Source organism: Crocuta crocuta, unplaced genomic scaffold, assembly GCF_008692635.1.
Source record: "Crocuta crocuta isolate KB4526 unplaced genomic scaffold, BGI_CrCroc_1.0 scaffold62, whole genome shotgun sequence".
NCBI lineage: Eukaryota > Metazoa > Chordata > Mammalia > Carnivora > Hyaenidae > Crocuta > Crocuta crocuta.
This window is the reverse complement of record NW_027529173.1, coordinates 4,947,008-4,970,646: the sequence shown is the minus strand read 5'-3', so window position 1 is coordinate 4,970,646 and position 23,639 is coordinate 4,947,008. Positions and strand designations below refer to the sequence as shown.

Below are 23,639 nucleotides of genomic sequence, written 5' to 3'. Positions count from 1 at the left end.
TAATGTGTGTGTTGATTAATGTTTTTGGTGTTGGTGGTGATCTGCTTCAAAAATCATGTGAAACATTGGTAGAAATCTGAGAACTCATAAAATTAAAATTAGTTTAAATAATATGGAAAAACAATAACTAATAAGTATTGGAAAATTCTGGTTTCTGAAGAGTTTAGATAAGGATTGTTTACCTCATAATCTAGTTAGCATTTCTTTAAATACTAATGTACTCCAAAATAATTGTTTGGTCTCCATGCTCTTTCTTAGAAACACATTAGCTTTATGTGATTCTTTATTTGTTGATTCAGATAAACATCAAATATTCAACCCAAACCAGGGACTGAAAGAATGTAAGAGGTTTGTTCAAAACTGGGAATGAACTGAATTCTTCCAATCCATTTCCATCAGGACTCCTTGTCTCCGTAAAGGCATATGGGAAGTCAATCTATGTTCAGTCAGGAAAGCGACTCAACTAAAGTTTTAAGGTTTACAAGGGAATTTTTTCCACCCTGCCTTAGGAGGGAAGGGTGGAGAACTTGGTGTTATACAGGACATTCCACCCTCAGTTATATCCCCTTGATTAATTATATAACCAGATGTCCATTATCATTATCAACTTACCAATCAGGTAATGGCAGATTTTTATAACACTTGGTACAAGGTTTGATTGATAGGGTCCTAAGACCCTTACTTATCCTTCTTGTTCTGCATAGTACTAAGGTGAAAAGATTTAGCAAGTTAACATTTTTCCCAAAAGATTTTTTAAAAACCTGTTATTTTGATACGTAAGGCTCACAGATATAAATCCTGACTATTGGTGCATTATAAAGTTTTATACAGTTCAGGGAGTATATGCAAGAAAATGGATAAAGAAGAAATTTCAAATTTACAGTATAAGAACAAATAAAAAATATTTGTAAGGTATTAGAAACTATTAGCATTTTAGTATATATAACTGACTAATAAATACAGTAGAATGAACGATTTATAGTCAGTATAAACCAGGTAATTCTTGAAATATGCAACTAATAATGCATATATTCCTCAGCCCACAGATGCTGCAAAATGGAGATTTAGACTTCGAGGTTTGTTCCCACACTAGAGAAGTGCAGAAATTTCATGTGAGTCTTTTTTTTTAAATTATCTTCCATCTGTTTCTTAGAATATCAAGGGTTAGAGAAAGGTCTAGAGCTTTATCTTAGCAAGGGTTGGGTGATTAGTATTATCAGTCCTGGCTTCATCTCTCACTGAAACAGTTATTAGGTTTCAAATAATTATTTTGTTTCTAAATTGCAAATTTGAGGGTAAAACATTATTTTCTGGCTATTAATTTTTCTTTTTATTGCAAAAATTCCAACATATGGAAAAGTTGAAAGAATAATACAACAAATACCTATATACTCATCACGGTTCTAGATGTGTATGTATAAACATGCGTATATGTGTGTGTGTACTTCTTTCTTTTTCTTTTTCTTTTTTTTTTTGCTAGGCCCGTACATTAAGTTACAGACACTAGGATATTTCACATTTAAATGTGACAGCAGGTATTTCCTTGAGAATAAGGATCTTCTCTTACACAACCACCGTACAACTGTTAGCCCTGAAAATCTTTATGCCCAGGCTACACCCTGCATCACGAAATCAAAATCTTGGTAAAGAAACCCTAGACATAAGTATTTCCTAAAGCTCCCAGGGGATTACACTGTACAACAGAAGTTGAGAACTGCTATCTACAGATTGAGTAAATCCAAGTTAAACATTTTCAAGAAAGAAAACATTGTTTTTGCTTTTTAATATGCATAAGAATGTGGTAATCTTTAGCAGGTCTGCATTATAGATTTAAGGTCAGAATGTCACAATAATTTACATTTCTTTAAGTATTCTTTACATGTTTAATACAATTAAAAAATATCTCTTTCATCTAAATATGTTTGATCTTATTTCAATTTCTCCTATATGATCATTTAAAACTATGTATCATTAAGGGAATCACAAATACATTTATCTGTAAAGTTAAATAGCTTTAAACAAAAAATATTTATACATATGTAATTTAATAAATGTTAAATACGTCAGATATGAATCTTAGCATGTGAAACACAAAGCTTCTTCATAATCTATCATGTCATCAAATTTCACATTTACAAGACTAAAGCTTCCAGCAAGCAAAAGTCAAAATCTAAATGGAATACATGTTAATATTTTAAGAATATTCTTCCATATGTTAAAACTCTTGATATTTCTTACAACAAAACATTATCCCTAAGTAAACAAAAATAATTTTGACTAATAAATTATTCCTACATTTTATTGTAGTGTTTTTGTGTGTTAAGATCATCCTTGGCCTAAAAGGTATTTCCAACATTTTTCAACACCTATTAATTACTTTTAATTTTTGGCTTCTGCCTATGACATTTTGTAGATTATCCAAGAAAGAAAAAAGGTATTAAGCATTTAGAAATAGCCATTAGATATTTATATCTGTTCTTTAGTGTTAGAGTCAAAGAAAGTGATGTATAAGCTGATTATTTTTATTTTAATAAGTTTCTGGTTTGTTTATTTAGGTCATTATACACATGATCTCACAATTTAAATTAATCTTAAGAATTTGTATTTATTACTTTTTTTTAAATTTTCATCACTTTATTTTTTCTTAAATAGTTTATTATCAAGTTGGTTTCCAGATAACACCCAGTGCTCATCCCAACAAGTGACCTCCCCCATGCCCATCACCCCCCCATCCCCTCTCTCCCACCCCCATCAGCCCTAAGTTTGTTCTCAGCATTCAAGAGTCTCTCATGGTTTGCCTCCCTCCGTCTCCCCAACTATTTTCCCCTTCTCCTCCCCTATGGTCCTCTGTTAAGTTCCTCCTAATCCATCTATACGTGCAAACATATGGTATCTGTCCTTCTTTGCCTGACTTATTTTGCTCAGCACAACACCCTCAAGTTCCATCCACACTGCTACACATGGCCAGATTTCATTCTTTTTCATTGCCATGTAGTATTCCAGTGTATAGATAAACCACGTCTTCTTGATCCATTTGTCAGGTGATGGACACTTAGGCTCTTTCCATGCTTTGGCTAGAAGCAGCACTTTGAGAGTGCTGCTGTGAACATTGGGGTACATGTGCCCCTATGCATCAGCACTCCTGTATCCCTTGGATAAATTCCTAGCAGTGCTACTGCTGGGTCATAGGGGAGTACTATTGTTAATTTTCTGAGGAACCTCCACACTGTTTTCCAGAGGGGCTGCTCCAGCTTACATTCCCACCAACAGTGTAGGAGGGTGCCTGTTTCTCCACATCCTTGCCATAAGCTGATTATTTTTATTTAAGAAATGAATCAAGCCAGTTCACAGTGAGATAAATAAGATATTTGAATAGAAGTCTTAAGACCTGCATTCTAGACTATGATAAGCAGGCTACTTTATCTCTCTGGGCCTGAAGTCTCTCATCTGTTAAAAGAAGGGTTTAGCTATGTCACAGATACCCAGACTTTGCCTGTTCATGGTACTCTTAGTGTCTCAGTAATTTTTCACAACCTCACAGGGTAAAAGAAATACCTTAAAATTCCATTTATTAAGTTGTTAGGGCCAAACTTATATACATCTGTCTTAACCACTTAGCTATTTAAAAAAATAATACACGCACATTTTTAAAAAAATATTTCATTCTTAATGAGATGTGCACATCTATTGGGCACTTTACAAATTCTCAAATCTTGGGATTGGATTGGAACCACTACCCTCATTTTCTTTTCTCATGGTCCTTGTGTTTTATAACTACAATTTACAAAAACGCAGCATCACAAAGGTATGATGTCATGAAAAGGAAGAAGTACTTTTTAATGCTGAAGCTCTGAACTACATGGAGCTAGCGGTTTGCATAGTGTCCGACCGATGTCATTGTGTTGGCTAAGTGAAATGGATGAATACATGTACTGTGACAGAATAGGGTTAGCGTTCAATTTAGTTATTTCCTTTTCTTCTAAAACAGCTACTATTTATAATAGCGTTCCTAAAACTTACTTCTTTTTCTCATAATATGTAGCAGGAAAAAGGAACCCATAGAACTGTAGTTGTATCTGAAACCTCAAAAAGTAATCTTGCTTTTGAGATTAAATGAAATAAGAAGGTAACATTGCTTTGATAAGGCAATCAAATCTTCATAAACTCTTACAAGCATTTTTTGTGATAAGAAAGAAATTATGTTATTACATAAAAATTGCTCACAGAAAATTTTAAAATCTTAGTGATGGCCACAAACCACACTTTGAGACTCATGTTCAACAATGGTCATGTTAGAAATAGAAAGTGATAGTTTTTAGAAAGTGGCAACACTGTTTTTTAAGGCATTATACTACAAAGACTCATTTCATTGACACAATAAGCAAAATTTGCCAGGGAAGTGCATGATGTCACTAATAAAGTAAAATAAACCCTGAAAATCTTACTATTATTGGTATACAGACATCAATTACTACACTAAGACTGTAATATAGTATAACCTCATAGAATTTTTGGATAATGAAAATAGTCCTAAAGTCAAGCAGAAAATTAGGGTATGAAAGTAGGAAAAAGAAAGATAGGGGCACCTGGGTGGCTTAGTTGGTTAAGCGTCCGACTTTCGCTTAGGTCATGATCTTGCGGTTCGTGGGTTCGAGCCCCGCGTCGGGTTCTGTGCTGACTGCCAGCTCAGAGCCTGGAGCCTATTTCGGAGTCTGTGTCTCCCTCTCTCTCTAACCCTCCCCTGTTCACGCTGTCTCTCTCTCTCTCTCTCCTAGAAATAAATTAAAAAAAAAAAAGGTAGAGAATGATTTTACCAAGTAACTAACTAAGGGAAAGACATTTTGACAAATCAAAGCCACACTGAGATGCTACCTCACACTAGAGTCAGACTGGCTAAAATTGACAACTCAGGAAACAACAGATGTCGGCGAGGATGTGGAGAAGTGGGAACCCTGTTGCACTGTCAGTGGGAATGCAAACTGATGCAGCCACTTTGGAAAACAGTGTAGAGGTCCCTCAAAAAATTAAAAATAGAATTACTCTCCTACCCAGCAATAGCACTACTAGGAAATTAACCAAAGGACACAGGAGTGTTGATTCTAGGGGTACACGTATCCCAGTGTTTATAGCAGCACTATCAACAGCCAAATTATGGAAAGAACCCAAATGTCCATCAATTGATGAATGGATAAAGATGTCGTTTACATATACATATAATGGAATACTACTTGGCAATGAGAAAGAATGAAATCATGCCATTTGCAATAATGTGGATGGAACTGGAGGGTATTATGCTAAGTGGAATAAGTCAGTGGGAGAAAGACAATTGTCATATGTTTTCACTCATGTGGAATTTGAAAACTTAACAGAAGACCACGGGGGAAGAGAGTGGGGGAAAATATTTCAAACAGAGAGGGAGGCAAACCATAAGAGACTCTTAAATACTGAGAACAAACTGAGGGTTGGTTGGGGAGAGCAGGAGAGAGGGGGAAATGCATGATGGGCATTGAGGAGGGCACTTGTTGGGATGATCAATGGGTGTTGTATGTAAGCAATGAATCATGGGATCTACTCCTGTAGCAAAGAGCACACTGTATATACTGTATGTTAGCTAACTTGACAAGAAATGATATTTTTCTAAAAGGTAGACATTTTGTTTAAAAAAACACTAAATTAAGATTGGCTCATGGGATTTAGTTCATTTCATATATTTCTTTTCCAAAAGGAGCTTTAAGTTACACAATCAATAAGTTTCAAAATGCATTTTTCACCCCGGAAGTTCCTCTGCTAGGAGGAAATTATTTGTTTACACTTTATACATTTTACATAGAATGGTGATGGGCAGGAATACAGAGATGAAGAAATAAAAGAGAAGGTAAAATAGAGGCAGCAAAGTGTGTCATCTTTGGGAACTGGCTTCCTCTTTTGCCTTAGGCTGAAAGCTAGCTGTCCCTGAAGCTATCATCTCCCAAATGGTGCCTAATTATTTTCTCTCATCACACATCCAGGATATGGGGTTTATGTCTACTTCCTTCCCTCCTCCCATTTCCCAGATCACTTTTATTTTATCAACTTGTAAAATTAAAACAAAATCATCAACCACAGAACACACCTGTTTTCCTTGTAGGTCATGCTAGAATACCCTCCTCATCACATCTTTGACTTTCTGATGAAAAATGACCAGCCTGCTACATCCCACCCATGGTCCTTTCCTCCAGCTTCTATGGTGTAGTCCTCCTTAAACTTTATGTACACTTCAGTTATCAAAATTCAAATTCTGACTCAAATTCTATTCAAAATTCAGATTCTGACTCTGTAAAACACCCCAGTGAGTCTGTATTTCTTATAACTTCCTGAGAAGCCATGGACAGCTATGAAGAGTAAAGCACTAGAGGAGCTGTTTCTCCTATTACCTAATCTACTATAATCCTAATTCTCCTGTTCTTCTTTGGCATTCATTCCTCCCTGCCTTTACTATTTTTAATATCTATTGTTACTTCATTGCTCCTTGTCTTTCTTACATAGTCAATCTCCTATTTGTTTCAACTGCCTAAGTAGTAGCCATTAAAGCGCGCGCATACACACACACACACACACACACCCCTCAGTTTAACCCTTTACACCCTTTACACACCACCCCCCCACTAGCTACCATTGCCGGTCCCTCCCTTCCACAGCCAAACTTTTTTTAAAAAGAAATTGTTAGAAAGAATTGTGTTTGCTTATGCCATTTCTTCATCCCCAATACAGAACTGGATTGGATTCTGTATCCACATTCATCTGACTTGCAGGCCCATTAGTCCACCAGCATTATGTTCATGAAAGTCACCAATGGTTGCATGTTGAGAAGCCAACAAAGTCACTTGCAGTTCTCATCTTACTTGAACCTATCAACAGCATTCAATACTGTGAACCACACCTGACACTTTTCCTCATGTTCTTCATGACATGATGGTCTCATTGTCCTGTTATCATTCTAGTGACTTTTTCACTTGGTTTTATAGGACCATAAGTTTCTATGCAGCTATTAGATATTATATATTGAAGTTCTTTGTGACATAGTCCTTCTTTTCCAGTATATATTTGTACCGTATAACCTCCATGCTCTGTCAACCAAAAGCATATGCCTTTTTTTTTTTTTTTAAGAAAGGGAAAGTACATGAGCAGGGGAGAGGGGCAGAAGGAGAGAGAGAAGAGAATCTCTGTTCTCCATGCTGAGCATGGAGTCCGATGCTGAGCTTGATCCTACCACCCTGGGATCATGACCTGAGCAAAAATCAGGTCAGATGCTCAACTGAATGAGCCATGCAGGTGTCCCTAAATGCAAATGACTTTTAAATTTATGTCTCCAGCCTATACATACAGTTTGAATTACAAACTTGTATGTCCTATGACCTACTTGACATCTTCCCTTAGATGTCTCAAAGGTACTTCAAACATAGATCTAAGATAAATTAATAATTTCCTAAAAGTACATGCCAATACACATAGCAAGGTACATAGTCCAGAATTTTATTAAGTTTTTGACACATCCTCTTCCCTGTCATATATCCATTCTATCTTCTGATACCACCCTAATATCTATGGAATCTATTCTACTTATTTCATCTGCACTATCATCTCCATCCTAGTGTCAATAATTGTCATCTCTGGGCTGGGGTACTACAAATGGTTTCCTAAGGAGTATTACTTCCATCCATTCTACTCTGCTTCTCCTTCTTTAATCTGTTCTACATCCTGCAGATACAGTAATACTTTTGAAACACAAATTTCACATTATATGCCCTGAACTTTTTTGATTCCTTATATCAGCCAAGCCCAGTAAAGGGACATTGCTTGTACTGTTTCAGTGTCTTGGAATGTTCTTTCCCTCCTTTCTCCTAGGTTACACTGCTTATCCTTTAAACTTCAACTCAATTACCTTTTTTTTTTTTTCCCCGAAAGCCTATCTTTGCCTTCATGACTAGGTCAGATTTATTTAGTAGATTACCATATTCCCATATTCCTTGAGAGCATGGTACATTTCTGGTTTTGTTCACTATTATCTCTCCAGTACAGCACAATTCCTAACACTTGTATGCTGAGAATAATATCAGTTGAAGAATCCCAAATGGTATGGGATTTGGGCTGGGCATTCTCTGTAATTATTGAAGAATAAGGTAGAGGGAGATGAATTAGGGATATTGCAAAGAACAAAATGTAACAGCACTTTCTGTAATAATTAGAAAGAAGTGAAAGGGGAGTTGAGTATGTTTCGTAGGTTGACCTGGGGAATGGAAAAGTCAGTGATAAAGCAGTTTCAGCTAAATCAAATGATAAGCTCAATTTATTAATGCAGTTGAGGTAATAAATTTACCAGATGAAAGTAGCTCGAAGACATATTAAAATGTAGCAACGAATATGGTGTGAGATGCCATCTAGGCATCCTGGTATGGACACCTTTCTGTTCCTGACAGGGAAATGTACTTCTCTGTGTTCACCACCCTGATTACCAGCACAGAGTCAGAAATCATGGAGCTATTTGAGTGTGCCCTCTTTTCTTATCCCTTTCTATCATCATCTATTTGTTCTTTTTTTCCTCTGTCCCACTGTCACTTCCCTGGACTTTTACCTGGACTATTTCAACAACTCTCTTACTACTCCCCTTGCGTCCAGCCTTGGTCTCCTATAATCCGGTTTGCACTTTCCTCCTAGAGTGACTTCTAGGACACCACAATGTCACCTTCCTGCTGCACGTCTTTAAAAGGCTTCCACTGACTACAAAATAAAATCTAGACTCATCATCAGGCTTTATGATTTGATTCTAGAATTCCTGAAGTTCACTTCCAGCACCTCTCTCCAATTTTACCAGACTACTTATTATCTCCAAGTGCCTCCTGCTTTCTTTAGTTGTATCCTTTACGTCCTAACGAAATCTGGCAATAGAGGAACACAATTATTCTGACTGGTAAGGAAACAATATAAGGCCAAGGGAACTCTTAGCCTTCCAGTTCAACTCAGATGTGGCCTCCTGAATGAACCTTTCCCCTCTAGGAAAATATTTAGAGTCCCATTAGTTATCTGCCAGCTCTCTGTAATTTTTAGCCAAAAGTTAGCTGAGTCACTGTTTCTCACATAGGTGAAGTTAAAGTCGCTATTTGGCATGTCTCTCCTTGAGCTAGTCTAGCTACAAAGGGTTTGGCTCTACGTAATCTGTTGTCACACCTCCCTTCTGGAGGTGTGGAAATGTTTCCACGGAATTCTCCCCTTGACCTCAAGAAGACGGCTACGCGGCGGGGGAGGGGTCATCGTTACGTTTTACGTCATCACGCGCAGGGAGGGTGGGGCCCTCAAGGGATGTGCTAAGGGTGTGGCCAAGTAGGACGGGGCGGGGCTACGATGAGCTGGGCGGGGCCGCAGAGGGGTCCCGGGCGCTTCTGCTATTCAGCCGCGGTTCACCGAAGCCAAAGGCAACGCTGGGAGAGTCCCCTCGACGCTCTGTCCCGAGGACGTGAGCAGGACCACCAGCTCAAAGCAGAGGCAGCCGCTTAGCCGAGCGGAGGCTGGGGGAACGGGAGTGCGGCCGGAGTCTGAGCTCTGCAGGCGGGAAGCACCCGGGATAAGTGAAGCCCCAGGAGCAGGGGAGCTGCGCCTCCTTACCCAAGGGGCCGCGGCGACGGTCCCCGGGCACTGCGCCCCAGCGCGCGACCCCGGCCAGGATTCTAAACAGGCCCAGGCTCCTCCTCCACCCGGGCCGCCTACCTGCGGACAGCGCTACGCCGCCTCCGCGGGTGTAGAAGGCACCTGCGCCGCCTCGCTCTCCGGTATCCGCCCCTCGCCTCTCAGCGCCAGGCCCGAGCGGCGCACCTGGACGCGCGGAGCTGCGGTAGCCAGGATTCGGGGCGCGCGGCGCCTTCGACGCCGCCGNGCTGCAGTCGTCCGGGTCGGGAACCTGGCGGTCCGCGCCCGCTCCTGGGGAGGAGCCGCCGCCGGCTGGGCACCATGAACAGCAGCAGCGCCCACATCACCTACGCCAGTCGCAAGCGGCGGAAGCCGGTGCAGAAAACGTGAGTGTGCAGAGCTAGTCCTCCGCGCGGAGTGTGCGCCTCTGCACCCCGGTGCGGGAGGCGGCCCCACCCCGCCCCCAAATCACCGCAGTGCAGAGATTAGTTCATTCACGATACAGTCCGTGGAATCGAGCTCAAGAGACCGGTCGAGAGACCCAGGACTTACATTTTTGAGTTTTTAATGATTGCACTTAAAAAATTGCACCCCCCCCCCTCCCAATTCGCGGTGCACACGCACCCTCTCCCACTCCCACCCGTCTACACCTCTCTTCTCTGTGGTCTTAATTTGTTAACTGGACTAGCCTGCCCAGTGGGGCTGGTGCATTAGTTAACAGCAAACCGCCTTGAAATCCCTTCCATTTTTAATATCCTCATTGGTTAGGTTAGAGGACGGTTATTATTTTCATTCTGGTAGGGCCAGATGTTTTAAAGAGCTAAACACGTGCCTTCTGCAAAAAAGGGTGTGAGTTCCCCTGAAGGTATTTTTTGGCCCCTGCAACCGGCCTTCTGTTGCGCTCTTATTTACTTATTTGGCAGTAATTTTCTAGCGCTCAACGTGATCATATCGGTGAGGTGCATATACATTGGGAGCAGGGATGAGTTGAGTGTGGTGGCTGGGATACAGCGGGAGATTTGTATTTTCAGCCACCCTTTTGGGGGGCTTTCTTACCACTTCTGAGGTGATTTTAGGTTCTGTAAAGTGAAAGATTTGGAGCTGGAATTATTAAAACACGTTTGCATTTTTAGCATCTTTCTCTTTTTCCCCTCCTTCAAAGTTTTGTGGATTCTGATAGAGTGGTTAGAAACTTAGATATTTGCTTTGGTAATATATTTGTGTGAGATGATGAATACATTAAAATGATGTTTCAGGGAAAAACATTCACAGATTGAGTTAGTTGTATTCGTGTGTTTATTACTAATTATGATCTTTGAGCTACTTAACATTTTTCACATTTTCATAAACCATTTAAAGAACATAAACGTTTACTCAGAACAGGTCAGAAGTGTACACTGCTTAAAGCTCAATTTAGGTCACTAATCCAGATGAGAAAAATAACAGTTTAAAATTTGTGTTTGGAACCAGTAACTGGTTTAAAAGTTTCATTAGTCTGGAGTTTTAATTTCCTTTTAGAATTTCAGTTACAGTTCTTCAGACCTAGATTTGGCATTAACAGAAGATATTAGCCTATAAATAGACTGATTAAAATTTGGAAGTTTAATCCTGCAGTGTGGCTGACATTAGGAATACTGCCTAGTCAGCAGTTCTCTATCTTGGCAGTTCTGTGACATTGGCCTAAAATACTTATATTTTATAACGTAGTTTCTTAGATAAAAATGTGTTTGTCTAACTTGTCTTTGGTGGTTAAAGTTGAGAGGCATCTCAAATGCCTGTTCTGTGTATATGTTAATACAGTACATAAGTAATACACTTAGCGTAATATAAAAGAGGTATCATGGATTTTATGTGTATGGTCAGAAAACTTGGAGATCTCCCTGATGAATTCTTCGGTTTTAATCATTGCTGTAACAAAGGATCTAGATGACTTTTTTTGTAATCAAAAGCCTTAATGTGGTATTCATGATAAAGTTTAACATCTTTGGCTTTTAGTTAGCATTTTGTTTATGTAAGATCTGTCTTTCATTATTTTAGCATTTTAACATTATTCCTAAAACTTCTAAATATATTTGTATTTAATAATCATTTGTAATACAGTATAACTAAAGCATTTTCCATGTTCACGTTCATTTTATTTTAGTTAGTATAGATGTTTATCAGATCTTTATTGAGCACTATGTGTTGTGTCTAGTCCTATAAATGCCTTAACATGTCACCACATCGCTCCCTAAGAAAAGCCCAGTGCTGCCATTTATTGAATCATGTGAAATTGATAAGTTTTTACCTGAATTAGAAATGAATTACTTTATAATGCGTTAGTCAGGGTTTATTTTAGGAATGTAGCGTTAAATCTAATACTACGTTTAATATACATTTAGTTAAATTACTAGTTTTTAGCTAATGAGGTCTAAAATATGTCAGCATCGTCAGGAAAACACCGTTAGTTTGAGTTGAAAATGGTATTTAACTTTGATTCCTGAAGTAAGAGTCATTTTATTTTATTTAAATAAAACATATGTTGTATCATAATTATAGGACTGCTAACAATACAGTGATTTTAATATATAGTTTTATAAAAATTTATAAGCAATTAGGTGACAACTTTAACCTGAAGCTCTTCCAGTGCATCTTTGACTTTACAAACAAGGTAAACCCCCCCTAGTGGCAAGTCTAACATTGAAAATTATCTAATTGGCATGAAATACAATTTAAATGGGTTAAGTTTAATCCCACTGAAGTATCTTGTACATGGTAGATGCTCAGTAAATGTTTCCCTTCATTTTGGAATAATTAAGTTAGGAACTTAAAGGATCCGAACCAACCTTGCACCAGACCCAAGTTCCTAAAGGAATTTTCCAAAGTTACCCTTAGGAATGGATTCTCCTGTTGCTTTCTTTAAGGTGTTGCTCTATATATCATAACTCTACTTAGAAGACAAACAAAAAAATTATTTTTTTAATTTAAATTGTGTTCCTGTTTTGTTTTCTTTGGAGATGAAAGGACTGTTCGTTTATTTATTTTGTCTCATGAAGATAGGTGAAAATCATACTATTGAGTTAAATGGAATCTTTTTTTGCTGTGGATAATAACTTTGTATATTTTTAAAAGTTTTGTTACTACTAGAGAAGTTTAATGGTACTTCAATTTACTGTTTTTCTAGAAAGTTATTACTGATTGTTGGTAAATACTAAGTGTTGAGTAAATGACATGTACACTTAAAAATGATAGAGCAATAGTGATCAAGGCAGCCGTACTGGTAATAACTTCTCGGTCTTAGATGATGCGGTTTACCTTGTTAACATACTAGTTATATAATTTAAAAGCATGGTCTTTGTTGCTATATTTGCTAAGTTAGTTTATTTAAGCCTCATAAGCCTCATTTATATAATAGTGGAATAAAATTATGTATTGTTTTACTTAAAATATTTCATATAAATAAACTATGGTATCATTTTCCAAATAGCTTTTAAAGTAAAGGGATAGATCTTTTCACTTCCATAATTATTGCTTCATCATTTTTTTTCAGATAGCTTTACTTAGATAGTTTATGCATACTGACTGTAGAGATCCTTACATACTGGAACTCTGAAATGAGTGAATGAAAGTGTTTAGTTATCAGCATTTATGAGAAATAACTGGCAAAAAGAGGGAAAAGTGAGAAATAAATTGAAAGAGGATTAGGTCTGAACTGAAGGATGAGGTCTAGTTTCCTTGCTTTTGTAGATCCGAGCAAGTGATTGACCAGTAAAGGAGGATGGTCAGTACCTACACTGTCAGTCTCACAACTAAGATGAGCAGAACAAAATTTTTTATAAACTGTAAAGACTGTTAATGATATAAATGAAACAGAAAATTCTATTCTTTACATAACTGTAGCTTGCATGATCACAGAACAGTCAGGTCTCCTGTAAGAGGCAGTATATGATTATGTTCTCAGTTACGGTCATGGCGGAAATGTCCTACTTCACTGACATAAAAACTTACATAGTGCATGCCTAGCATTGTTTATAATGAGGACAACTAACTTAGAAATAAATACCATGCATATGTCTAACAACAGTACCTTTCTACTTACACATTTTTTTAAAAATGGCTTTTTTGCCCAATTTTTTGTCAAATTTTTCATTATCAAAAAGCTATTCATTAGTACTTACTGTTATATATATATGCTCAGTGTTTTATACACATCATTTTATTTTATTTTTATAATAGTAGTGTGAAAAAGTATTACTATTTATAGAAAGGGATCTGGGGTTTAGATTCAGAATTGTCAGTAAATGAAAAAGCTGAGTTTGAATATCGGATTTCATGTCTTACGGCTCTAAAGCTTATGTTATTACCAACTTCACAATAATGCTCAGGTGAATAAGTTTAGTGATACATGTAGCACACCCATATACTAGGGATTTCCTTAATGTCTTAATGTCTTCTGTTTCTCCTCAAATAATTAGTGTTATTTCCAATAGCACTAATTAGTGTTATGTGAAATAAATGATTTACTGTTTCCCAGACTTGTGCTTATCTCCATACTTGGATTCATCATCTTTCCTCTTAGTCTCTCTTATGATTTACTACCTGCCTTCCTTCCTTTACAATATGGTTTTCAGTGGCTGCGTAGTACTCCACTCTGTAAAATCTTCCATGATTTAACTATTTTTCTTCTGGGGGAGAAATTCTGTTATTTCCAACTTCTTAATATTTTATCTGGTATTTCAGAGAATACCCTTGAGATACAGGAGTTTCTATGCAAATTGTTAGTTGTTTCCTTAGGAAAAAATCCTTTAAGTGGAACCTGGAGGTACAAAGGTATGTATGTATACTTTCAAGGTTGAGCCCAATGTTACACTTTGAAACAGTGTCAAATTACTCTACAAAAAATTTATTCCTGTGGATAGTATGGGAGAGTGCCTGTGTCCTTGCATTTTTGCTTTAAAATGTGAATTGTCAATTTCACAGGCGAAAAAGAGGAGGGGTAGGTAATTGTACTTAAATGTTGGGATTGTGTGTGTGTGTGTGTGTGTGTATGAAGTTGTAGTACTAGTAGTAATAGTGTATCTGCGGATTTTTCTACTTGAAGTGTATTGTTTTGCTTTGTCTTGTATTTTTCAGCTTGCTTTTTCCCTTTGTTTGCTCGAAATATTTTTTTGAACAGTACTCCTGTTAAATAACACATGCATGGTTAAACAAGTCAAGGATATGTGTGTCATGCTATCTTTTCAGCATATTAGGTATTATCTGTTGATGTTTTATTGTGATAAAGTGATTATTACTTCATATCTCCTTCCTTCTCACCTTTGGTCACCCTCCCAATATAACTTTATCACTATTTTGGATTAAATTAACTTCTAGTGTTTTCTTATTTTTAAACTGTAAATATTGTTTACCGTTGAGCTAAGTAATATACTATGAATACATTTTCCTTCCTGTTCTATGTTATCATTGATTTTGTTTATACCTATTTTTCATCTTCATATTATTTATATCTGAGTTTAGCTATCTTTTAGGTTTATTGGAGACAGATTGTCTGTCTCTTGTTTTCCTTGTCTAGCATGAATTACCTGAAGAGAAGGGTCTTTGTAGGGAGCTATGTACTTGTCTTCCTTAACCCTTCCCCTGGCTCTGCCTGCTCTTACTTCCTCAGCTCCTCAGAGGCAACCATATGACACATTGTGTTTCATTTTGCCTTGTAATGCATCTCCTCCTAGTAAGAGAAGTTCTTCAAGGTTAGCTCCAGCTTTTATTTGTGTTTGTAGCCACCAGAGCTTCCTAATACCATGCACAGAGTAGGTATTTGAGAATTATTTACTAAACAATTGACTACCACTTAAAATTGTCATGTTTTAGTGATTTTGACATAGTAGATCCTTTTTTTATGGATTCCAAAGGAAATACTAAAAAAAATGTACATTCGTATAAGAAGGGAAAAAGGAAACATTTTAATGACTTTTTTCAGAATTTTGGAAATAACCGTGATTTCTAGGGCATCTTTCATGTCCCAGGTTTTCACTGTTAACGTCTTGTGCTGGAGACTATATTTGGTTTTACCTTATTGTCTCTCTTTAGGTATAGCAAAACGGGGGAAAGGGAAGGACTCATCCCAACTATAGAGTGGCAGCAACAGAGTGATCAAAGAATTCTGGCTCATTAAAAGTGACTTCCAGCTAGAATTCTCAGAAATTCTTATAGATTTTTTCCCCCTTCGTCTGAGAAAGTAAAATATCCAGCTGTATTCAGCCTGCCAATGAACTGTGTCTTTATTTGTGTCACAGATCACCTCTCCAACATTACGTTAATCATAGAATTTATGACTTTAAACATTTAACATTTACTTTCAGAGATAAATAAGTACACACTGAAGCCATTGGGGTGGAAACGATGAACGAGTAGCTTGGGTAAAGTCAGTATGGGGCAGAGATTTATTGAGGATTATTTCAGTTTCCTAGCTGTTGGCTAAAGTGAAGAGTAGTACCACGTCACATGCAAAGAAGGGGATGCCTAAGTCCTGGAAAATATAAACAGATAAACAATTTATTGGTACATAGACTAAAGGAGCATAGATTAAATCACCAAGAGGAAAAAGCTGATAGAGCACACTCAGTACTGTGGTAGGTAATCTCTGTTAGAAGATGTTGCTTTAATCTTATAGGATGACTGAAACTCTGTCTTTGCGTGAAAGTTGAGGTTTTATGATAAATGTCATATAAAAACTTAAACATTTATAGTTACAGTAACTTACAGTTATGGTAACTTAATAGTAACCTAGATTGAACTGAGTTAAAATTTTAACTTTGTTTTCAACCCTGGGCACAAGTGAGGAGTCTAACAGACATTCTACACTGGGATATTAGAAAGGCTTTAAAGATGGCACTTATACTGGCATTGGACATGGTGCTGGGCCTGTCAGCAGCAGTGCTTAGAGCACGCAGGGCTTCAAAAACAGACACAAGGCCTGCAGTCAGCTAGAGTCTTGATTTCACAACAGTTGTGATTTGCAGGTTGGGACAAGGTTTTTGAGGTAAGGTTTTAAGAAAATAATAAATTGCTCCTTTGCTATATCAACATCAGTGGTGTCTCTATGTCAAGAGAGATCTTAACTTCAGATCTCCTAAGTCTAAAGTTACAGGATTGTTTGTTTATATTTCAAATATAGCCTCTCATCTAAACAGGTAGTTGGCAGTGTATTTTGGCATAGATTTAAAGGTGATACAAATGAAAAGTCCTGGCATAACCCAAGTCACATGTAACTGATGTAATACTACTCTCGATCTCTAATTATTATGCATATCTTTAAGATATATAGATAAGTAGGAAATACTTTCACAAAATAGTTCCGAACGTTTCTCACAAAATCAATGACAAAGGATGCCACGTGGGTTTAGCTAGCTAAAGCTTTAGCTTTAACAGTAGTGCATTTGAAATGCCACATCTGGTGGGTACTTCTCAGGTATGACTTTATTTAATTTTTCAATGTATTTGATTTTGTTCTGTAATGTCCAGAATAGTCCAGCCTGGTTCTTTTCCTGTCTTCTTATAATTCCTCCTCTGTTGTTTTTGCCCATACCTCTTCCTCATTGTTATACCTAAAGGTCCGTATCATCAAGCTCTGTCACCTAGTCTCGCTCTCTATGTTTGGTGCACCTTCCATTAGGAGATAAAGTCGTTACCATGAGCTCCTTCTTCCTCATTCAGTGTTTTCCTCTTCCATATTTCCTCTGCCCCATCAGCAAACATTTGAGTCTTGCTATATAGCAAGCTTTATGATAGGCACACAGTGCTGTTTTTAAAGTATTTCATGCCAAGCCTTTGGTCAGGCCCTGGTAACTCTTTTTCCAGATACTTCTGATTAGCAGACATTAATTGAAAGTCCACTCTGTGCCTAGTACTATGCTGTGCAATGGGGATACAAAACGATCAAGTTTACATAGTCATAAGAGCAACAAACAGGTCTAAGTAATACCTGTTACATAACAAGAAATTTGATCTCATGCTAAATGTTCCATAATGTGTATGATAACACATTAGAGCTGTGGACAGTTTTACGTTGTGCAGAGAAGTAGTTTCATCTAGCTCATGGTTGCATACTACAGAGAGCCCCCGCAAGATGGACAGCAGGACCTCATGGAGGAATATCTTGAATGGTTTTTTTTTTTTGTACTGTGATTGTTATTTCTCTGTGTCATATCAGTTTGTCTTGGTTCATTGTTTGTGTTACTGTCTTCTCCCCAGTGTTTTATAATCATTACTGGAAAGCTACCAAAGAGTGCAAGATGAAATTTCCTTTTCAATTTATTGGAAATGCTGTCTGCACAGGATGTTCCTTAATGGAATGGTTGTATAAGACGTTTGCTTAAGATGCATAAGATACAGAAGGAGTACAAGAGGGATCCATTTTGAGTAGGTCAGGGAGGACTTTACAGAAGTGATCTAACTGAGCAGGACTTTGTAGCTGATGAGACAGAACAAGAGGATTCTGGAGAGTAATGTGCATGAAAGTACCAAAGTATGTATTGTTAACTATATACTTTCTTCTGTCTGTTTTATAATGGACAAGAAAAGCTTTGGCTGGAGGAAATGAGGCCAGAGGAATAGTTAGGGGGCTATAAAAAACCAAGGACTGTTTTGTTTGCTAGGCTAAGAAACATGGACCCTCCAGAGCTACTGAAAGGTTTAAATCCGAGGAGTGACGTAGATTTGTATTTTAGAAACAAGTGCTAGCTTCACTGAGAGTTGCCTTACGTTTCATCCTCTCCATCGCCAGACTCAGCTTAGTAAAAACACAAGACTGGTCATGTAAATCCCAGCTCAGAGCTTAAGATTACTCCCAGAAACCAGAGTCTAATTTTATACCATTTCTGTGAGGAAACTGACTGCTCTGTCTTGAACATTTTTTCATCAGATACCCACATGGCTCAGTCCTTTGTTGTATTTATGTCAGTGCTGAAATGTATCAGTAGAGAACTTCCCTGCCCATCAAAACCAGCACACTTGTCACTCTCCAGTTCCTTATCTTGCTCTATTTTTCTTCTTAACACATAGCAGGTCTGAAATTTATATGTATATTTATTCATTCATCTATTTATTTATGTTTCCTCCCATTGGAATGTAAGCTTCAGGAGAACAGGAACTTGAGTACATATAGTTCACTGCGGAGTCTTCTGTGCTGGGCCCGTGGTAGGTGGGCCCGTGGTAGGTGGTTCCTATTTGTTGCATGAATGGGGCCCCAACAGCTTCCCCTTCTCCTCTCTCTTGTGCTCTATGCTTCGTGCTCCAGACATGGGACTTTTCACAGGTCACTGTTTCTCAGCCCTGCCTCCTCCTGAAATCCCATTCATCTTTAAAGGTCCATCTCAGATACCACCTTGTCTATAAAAATCTTAATTCAGGTAGGTAGTTGCTCACATACTTTGCTCCCATAACACTTTTTGAATATAGAGGAGAAGAATGTTTTCTAGACTATCCAAGACATGATAAGTGCAAGTAAATATTTGTGTTAACAAGAGATTAGTCAGTAGAGAATTATTCCGTGAGGTAGACATGCATTATCGGTTAACATTTGAAAACCACTTGATTGATTGGAGAAATTTAAGATGACTTGAATTTTATTATAATTGCAGTATGATAAAGGAAAAATAGAGAAACAGTTATCAATTTCTGTTAAATATGCAATTATGCAGTCTGGAGAAAGTACCTGATTTATTCTGTATATATGCCATATGGTTTATTAGTTTATTAGTACTTTTGTAGAAATGACATGAACTGTAATAAAAATAGAAATAGATAAGTTCTGAAGAAATTACTTGTTAGGGACAGTATATAACAAACATTAAAGTTTTTATTCACTTTAAAGAAGATTTTTTTAATGTTTATTCATTTTTGAGAAAGAGAGAGAGACAGAATGTGAGTAGGGGAGGGGCAGAGAGAGAGGGAGACACAGAATTGCAAGCAGGCCCTAGGCTCTAAGCTGTCAGCATAGAGTCCAACGCGGGGCTCGAACCCATGAACCCTGAGATAATGACCTGAGCTGAAGTTAGACGCTTAACTGACTGAGCCCCCCAGGTGCCCCTCTATTGACTTTTTATTAATTTTTAAATAAAGTATTACTTCTCCACATACAACATTGAAAACATAAAGCATCTAGAAATATTTGATTAAATCAGCACTATACTTGAGCCAATTTCTACTTTTGAAGTACTATAATTTGAATTGTCGAAAATGTCTTTGTCTTCTCAAAAAAACTGGAGGGAAATGTCTTTGTTGTAAGAATGTCCTGAATACGTTTTTATTTTTCTGGCAAATGGAAAGGTTCAGAGGCATGATCTACTTTGTTTTTTTAATATCTTCTGTAGGTTTCATTATGTGTGTCTGATGATCTATCAGTTCATTTTAAATAATGAATTTCTGCTGTGAAATCCTGGCAAAGGCCTTTGTGTGAAGTTATCCAGCTTCTCATATCTTAACTCAAGTTGGACTCTTAGCTATAAATATCTTTTCTCTCAAGGAAAATCATGCTACACGTTGGGGTGTCATTGAGTTTTCTGAGGCATAAGCTATGAAAGCTAATAAATTAAGTAGAATTATTGACAAGTCCTAAATGCAAAATTTGCCAGTCATCTCAGTTAACCTCTAATACTTGTCAGTCAGCAAGTATAAATAACCACAGCCAATTTTTTTTTTAACTTTGGAGAATCCCATTAAATGCCCAGGTGACCATATGGAGGTGCCAGAGGACTTTGAATAGTTGTCACTGACAGGATGAAAGTGTTAAATATAGGAAGTTGAGGGTGATGAAGATAAGTTTTTTATTTAGGGTAGCTCTTATTTATCTATATCATAAATGATGCCAAGATGCTTCTTGTGGAAAATAGCAAAGGAAGCATCATTTTCACATAATTAATTGCGGATTTCTTTTTTATTTCCTTCCATAACAGTGGCAGGGTTTGAAAAAATAATTTATGGTGGATTTGTTATTGGGAATCACTGTACCACAAATGTATGAAGCGAAGGAAGTATGAAGTATATAAGATGCACTCAGGATTTTCTTAAGATGAGTTCATAAGCTTTTAATGAAACATTATGAGGAATTTTACCCATTTTCTTATTTTTCTTAATTAAGATACAAAGGAGCATTTTGAAAGGACTTGTGTAAACTTGAAGTAGACTTTTAGGTGTTTTTGTTTTTTACAGAATCACTTGAGGAGCTATAATGCAATAGAAATTTAGCTTTATGTATCTTATTTTGTGGTATTTTGTTTGTTTTCCAGTGTGAAGCCAATCCCAGCCGAAGGAATCAAGTCAAATCCTTCCAAGCGACATAGAGATCGACTTAACACAGAGTTGGACCGTTTGGCTAGCCTGCTGCCTTTTCCACAAGATGTTATTAATAAGCTGGACAAACTTTCAGTTCTCAGGCTCAGTGTTAGTTACTTAAGAGCCAAGAGCTTCTTTGATGGTAAGAAGAAGTTTTGTTTTTTGCTGTATATGAAAATTTAAGTTATCAGAGCCAAGCTTGTAGTATTTCTAAAAATAAGTGTTTCAGGTTCATTCATCAGAAAGATGCTTCTACTTGCCTGATGTGTAGCGTCATTCTTTGAAAATCATAGGTTTGAAAGTTATGCCCATTTAGTTTCCAGTGCCACTTCTTCCATCGCAATTTTTTAAAGTCTTTCTCTCTCTCTCTCTTTTTAATGAAGAGATTAAAACACATATACTATGCCATATTTTTGCTGATTTCCTTCAACATGTTTGAGTAGATATTTCATTTATTCTTTAAAATATTATGTACACTTCTACTACTTTTGTATTAACAGTGTATTTAAATGCTCTAGGAAGATGTAATTTTTTGCCACCAGAAAGAGTATATAGGAGTCAGAATTACATTTCAGTCTCCATTATGCCATGATAAACTATTTGATTTTAATCAAACCATTTAGCATCCCTGTACCTCAGTTTACTCAGCCATGAAGTTACCTTCTAATCACATGTTGTTTCATAGCAATAAAGTATTTTAATGGAAATTTTTGCTTGAAAATGAAGTTTCAGTGTATCTTCTCATGTAAAATAATTCCTGAGTTTCTCTTTTTATCTGTTTATATGTCAGAAATTTTTTTTTCAGGAAATGTTGAGTCTTAAATATATTATGTTATTTTACAAATAGTAGTAAAGAATCAACGATAAAATCTCAGTGGCCTAGTCAGTGCTTCTCAAACTTTAAAGTATCTACAAGTCACATAAAGATCTTATTAGGATGGGATTTTTTAGTAGGTTTGGGTAGTAGTCAGAGATTTTGCATTTCTTTTTTTTTTTATTATTTTTTAACGTTTATTTCTTTTTGAGAAACAGAGTGAGACAGAGCGCAAGTGGGGGAGGGCAGAGAGACAGAGGGGGTACACAGAATCCAAAGCAGGCTCCAGACTTTGAGCTGTCAGTACAGAGCCCGACAGTGGGCTAGAACTCACAGACTGCAAGATCATGACCTGAGCCGAAGTTGGATGCTTAACCAACTGAGCCACCCAGATGCCCCAAGATTTTGCATTTCTAACAAGCTTTCAGACCATGCTGATACTGCTGCCCTAGACACATCTACAGAAACTTGAATTAATAATATGTGTTTAGAATATTGCAAAACAGTTATTTCCCTATAGGTTTATATTTAAATGGTTTGCTATGTTTAGCCTGGACATTTTTTTGTTTGCTTGCTCTGTATGACCTTTATTTTGGATAAAAGCTATATAGTTTAAGAATTGTAATTTGAGCAATACACACTGATTATAAGGATAATCATTTCAAGGCAGATTATATGTTTAAAAGTTCAGAGTAGACACTTAAAATTTTTACTTCTCTATAAAGTCTTTGAATTTTCCTTTATATCAGATCCTTCATCTCCAGATTGGGTTATTTGTGATTCACCGGTGTGTGTGTGTGTGTGTGTGTGTGTGTGTGTATTTATCAACTAAATGGTAATTGTCTGATATAGTTGGAACTAGCACCTGGTTTTTGGATGCCTTGTGTTCTTCCTAACCATCTTTCAATTACTTTTCTTTTCAGGGAACCATTTGTAAAGCACAGTCCTGAGGACTTCTCCCTGATCTGTGGTTCTCAAAGTGTAGTCCCCAGACAAGCAGCAATAGTGTCACCTAGGAACTTGTTAGAAATGCCAGATCTTGGGGCGCCTGGGTGGCTTAGTCGGTTAAGCGTCCGACTTTCGCTTAGGTCATGATCTCGTGGTTCATGGGTTCGAGCCCCGCGTCGGGCTCTGTGCTGACTGCCAGCTCAGAGCCTGGAGCCTGTTTCAGCCTGTGACTCCCTCTCTCTGACCCTCCCCTGCTCACGCTGTCTCTCTCTCTCTCCTAGAAATAAATAAAACATTAAAAAAAAAAAAATGCCAGATCTTGCGCCCACCCTAGACCTGCAGAATAAAGCTCTGGTAGAGTGGTGGGGCCGATGCATATGGAAGTTTGGGAGGCCCTCTCATAGACTAACCACTCCCAGCTTTGTGGAATGCTGTCCTAATCCTCAGCATTAGTTCACCTGCAGGACTTACTGCTTGACCTGGTGGCAGGGGGTTCTGTGACACACAGCACCTGGTCTCTGCCCTTAAAGAGTTCACTGACTAGAAGCCAGAGAGATGTTATTCCTTGACTCTGGTAAAGATGAATTGATGTTAGTCATTTTTGCCTTTTCATTTCTTGCTCCTGTATAACGGAAGTCAAACTATAAATGTTACAAAGAGAAAAGGAGCACCTGGGTGGCTCAGTTAAGTATCTGACTCCAGATTATGGCTAGGTTATGATCTCACAGTTCTTGGGATGGAGCCCCGTGTCGGACTCTGCCCTTTGAGCATGGAGCCTACCTGGGAGCCTCTATTTCTCTGCCCTTCTGCCACTCATGTGCACGCACAAGTGCCCTCTCTCTGTCTCTGTCTCTCTCTAAATAAATAAATTTTTAAAAAAGAAAAAATTTATAGATTGTGCTCTGTT

The 23,639-nt window shown here is 37.5% G+C and overlaps 1 protein-coding gene across 1 annotated transcript in view; it reads left to right on the top strand.

Moving 5' to 3' along the window:
* Nucleotides 1-9,913: 9,913 nt before the first annotated feature.
* The window catches only part of AHR (aryl hydrocarbon receptor), a 51,419-nt gene continuing 37,693 nt past the window's right edge, over nt 9,914-23,639 (top strand). The window contains exons 1-2 of the mRNA XM_077757664.1: nt 9,914-10,046; nt 20,925-21,112. Of these exons, the coding sequence (XP_077613790.1) occupies nt 9,982-10,046; nt 20,925-21,112 (253 nt within the window). The 5' untranslated portion in view covers nt 9,914-9,981. The remainder of the gene's footprint in view (nt 10,047-20,924; nt 21,113-23,639) is intronic.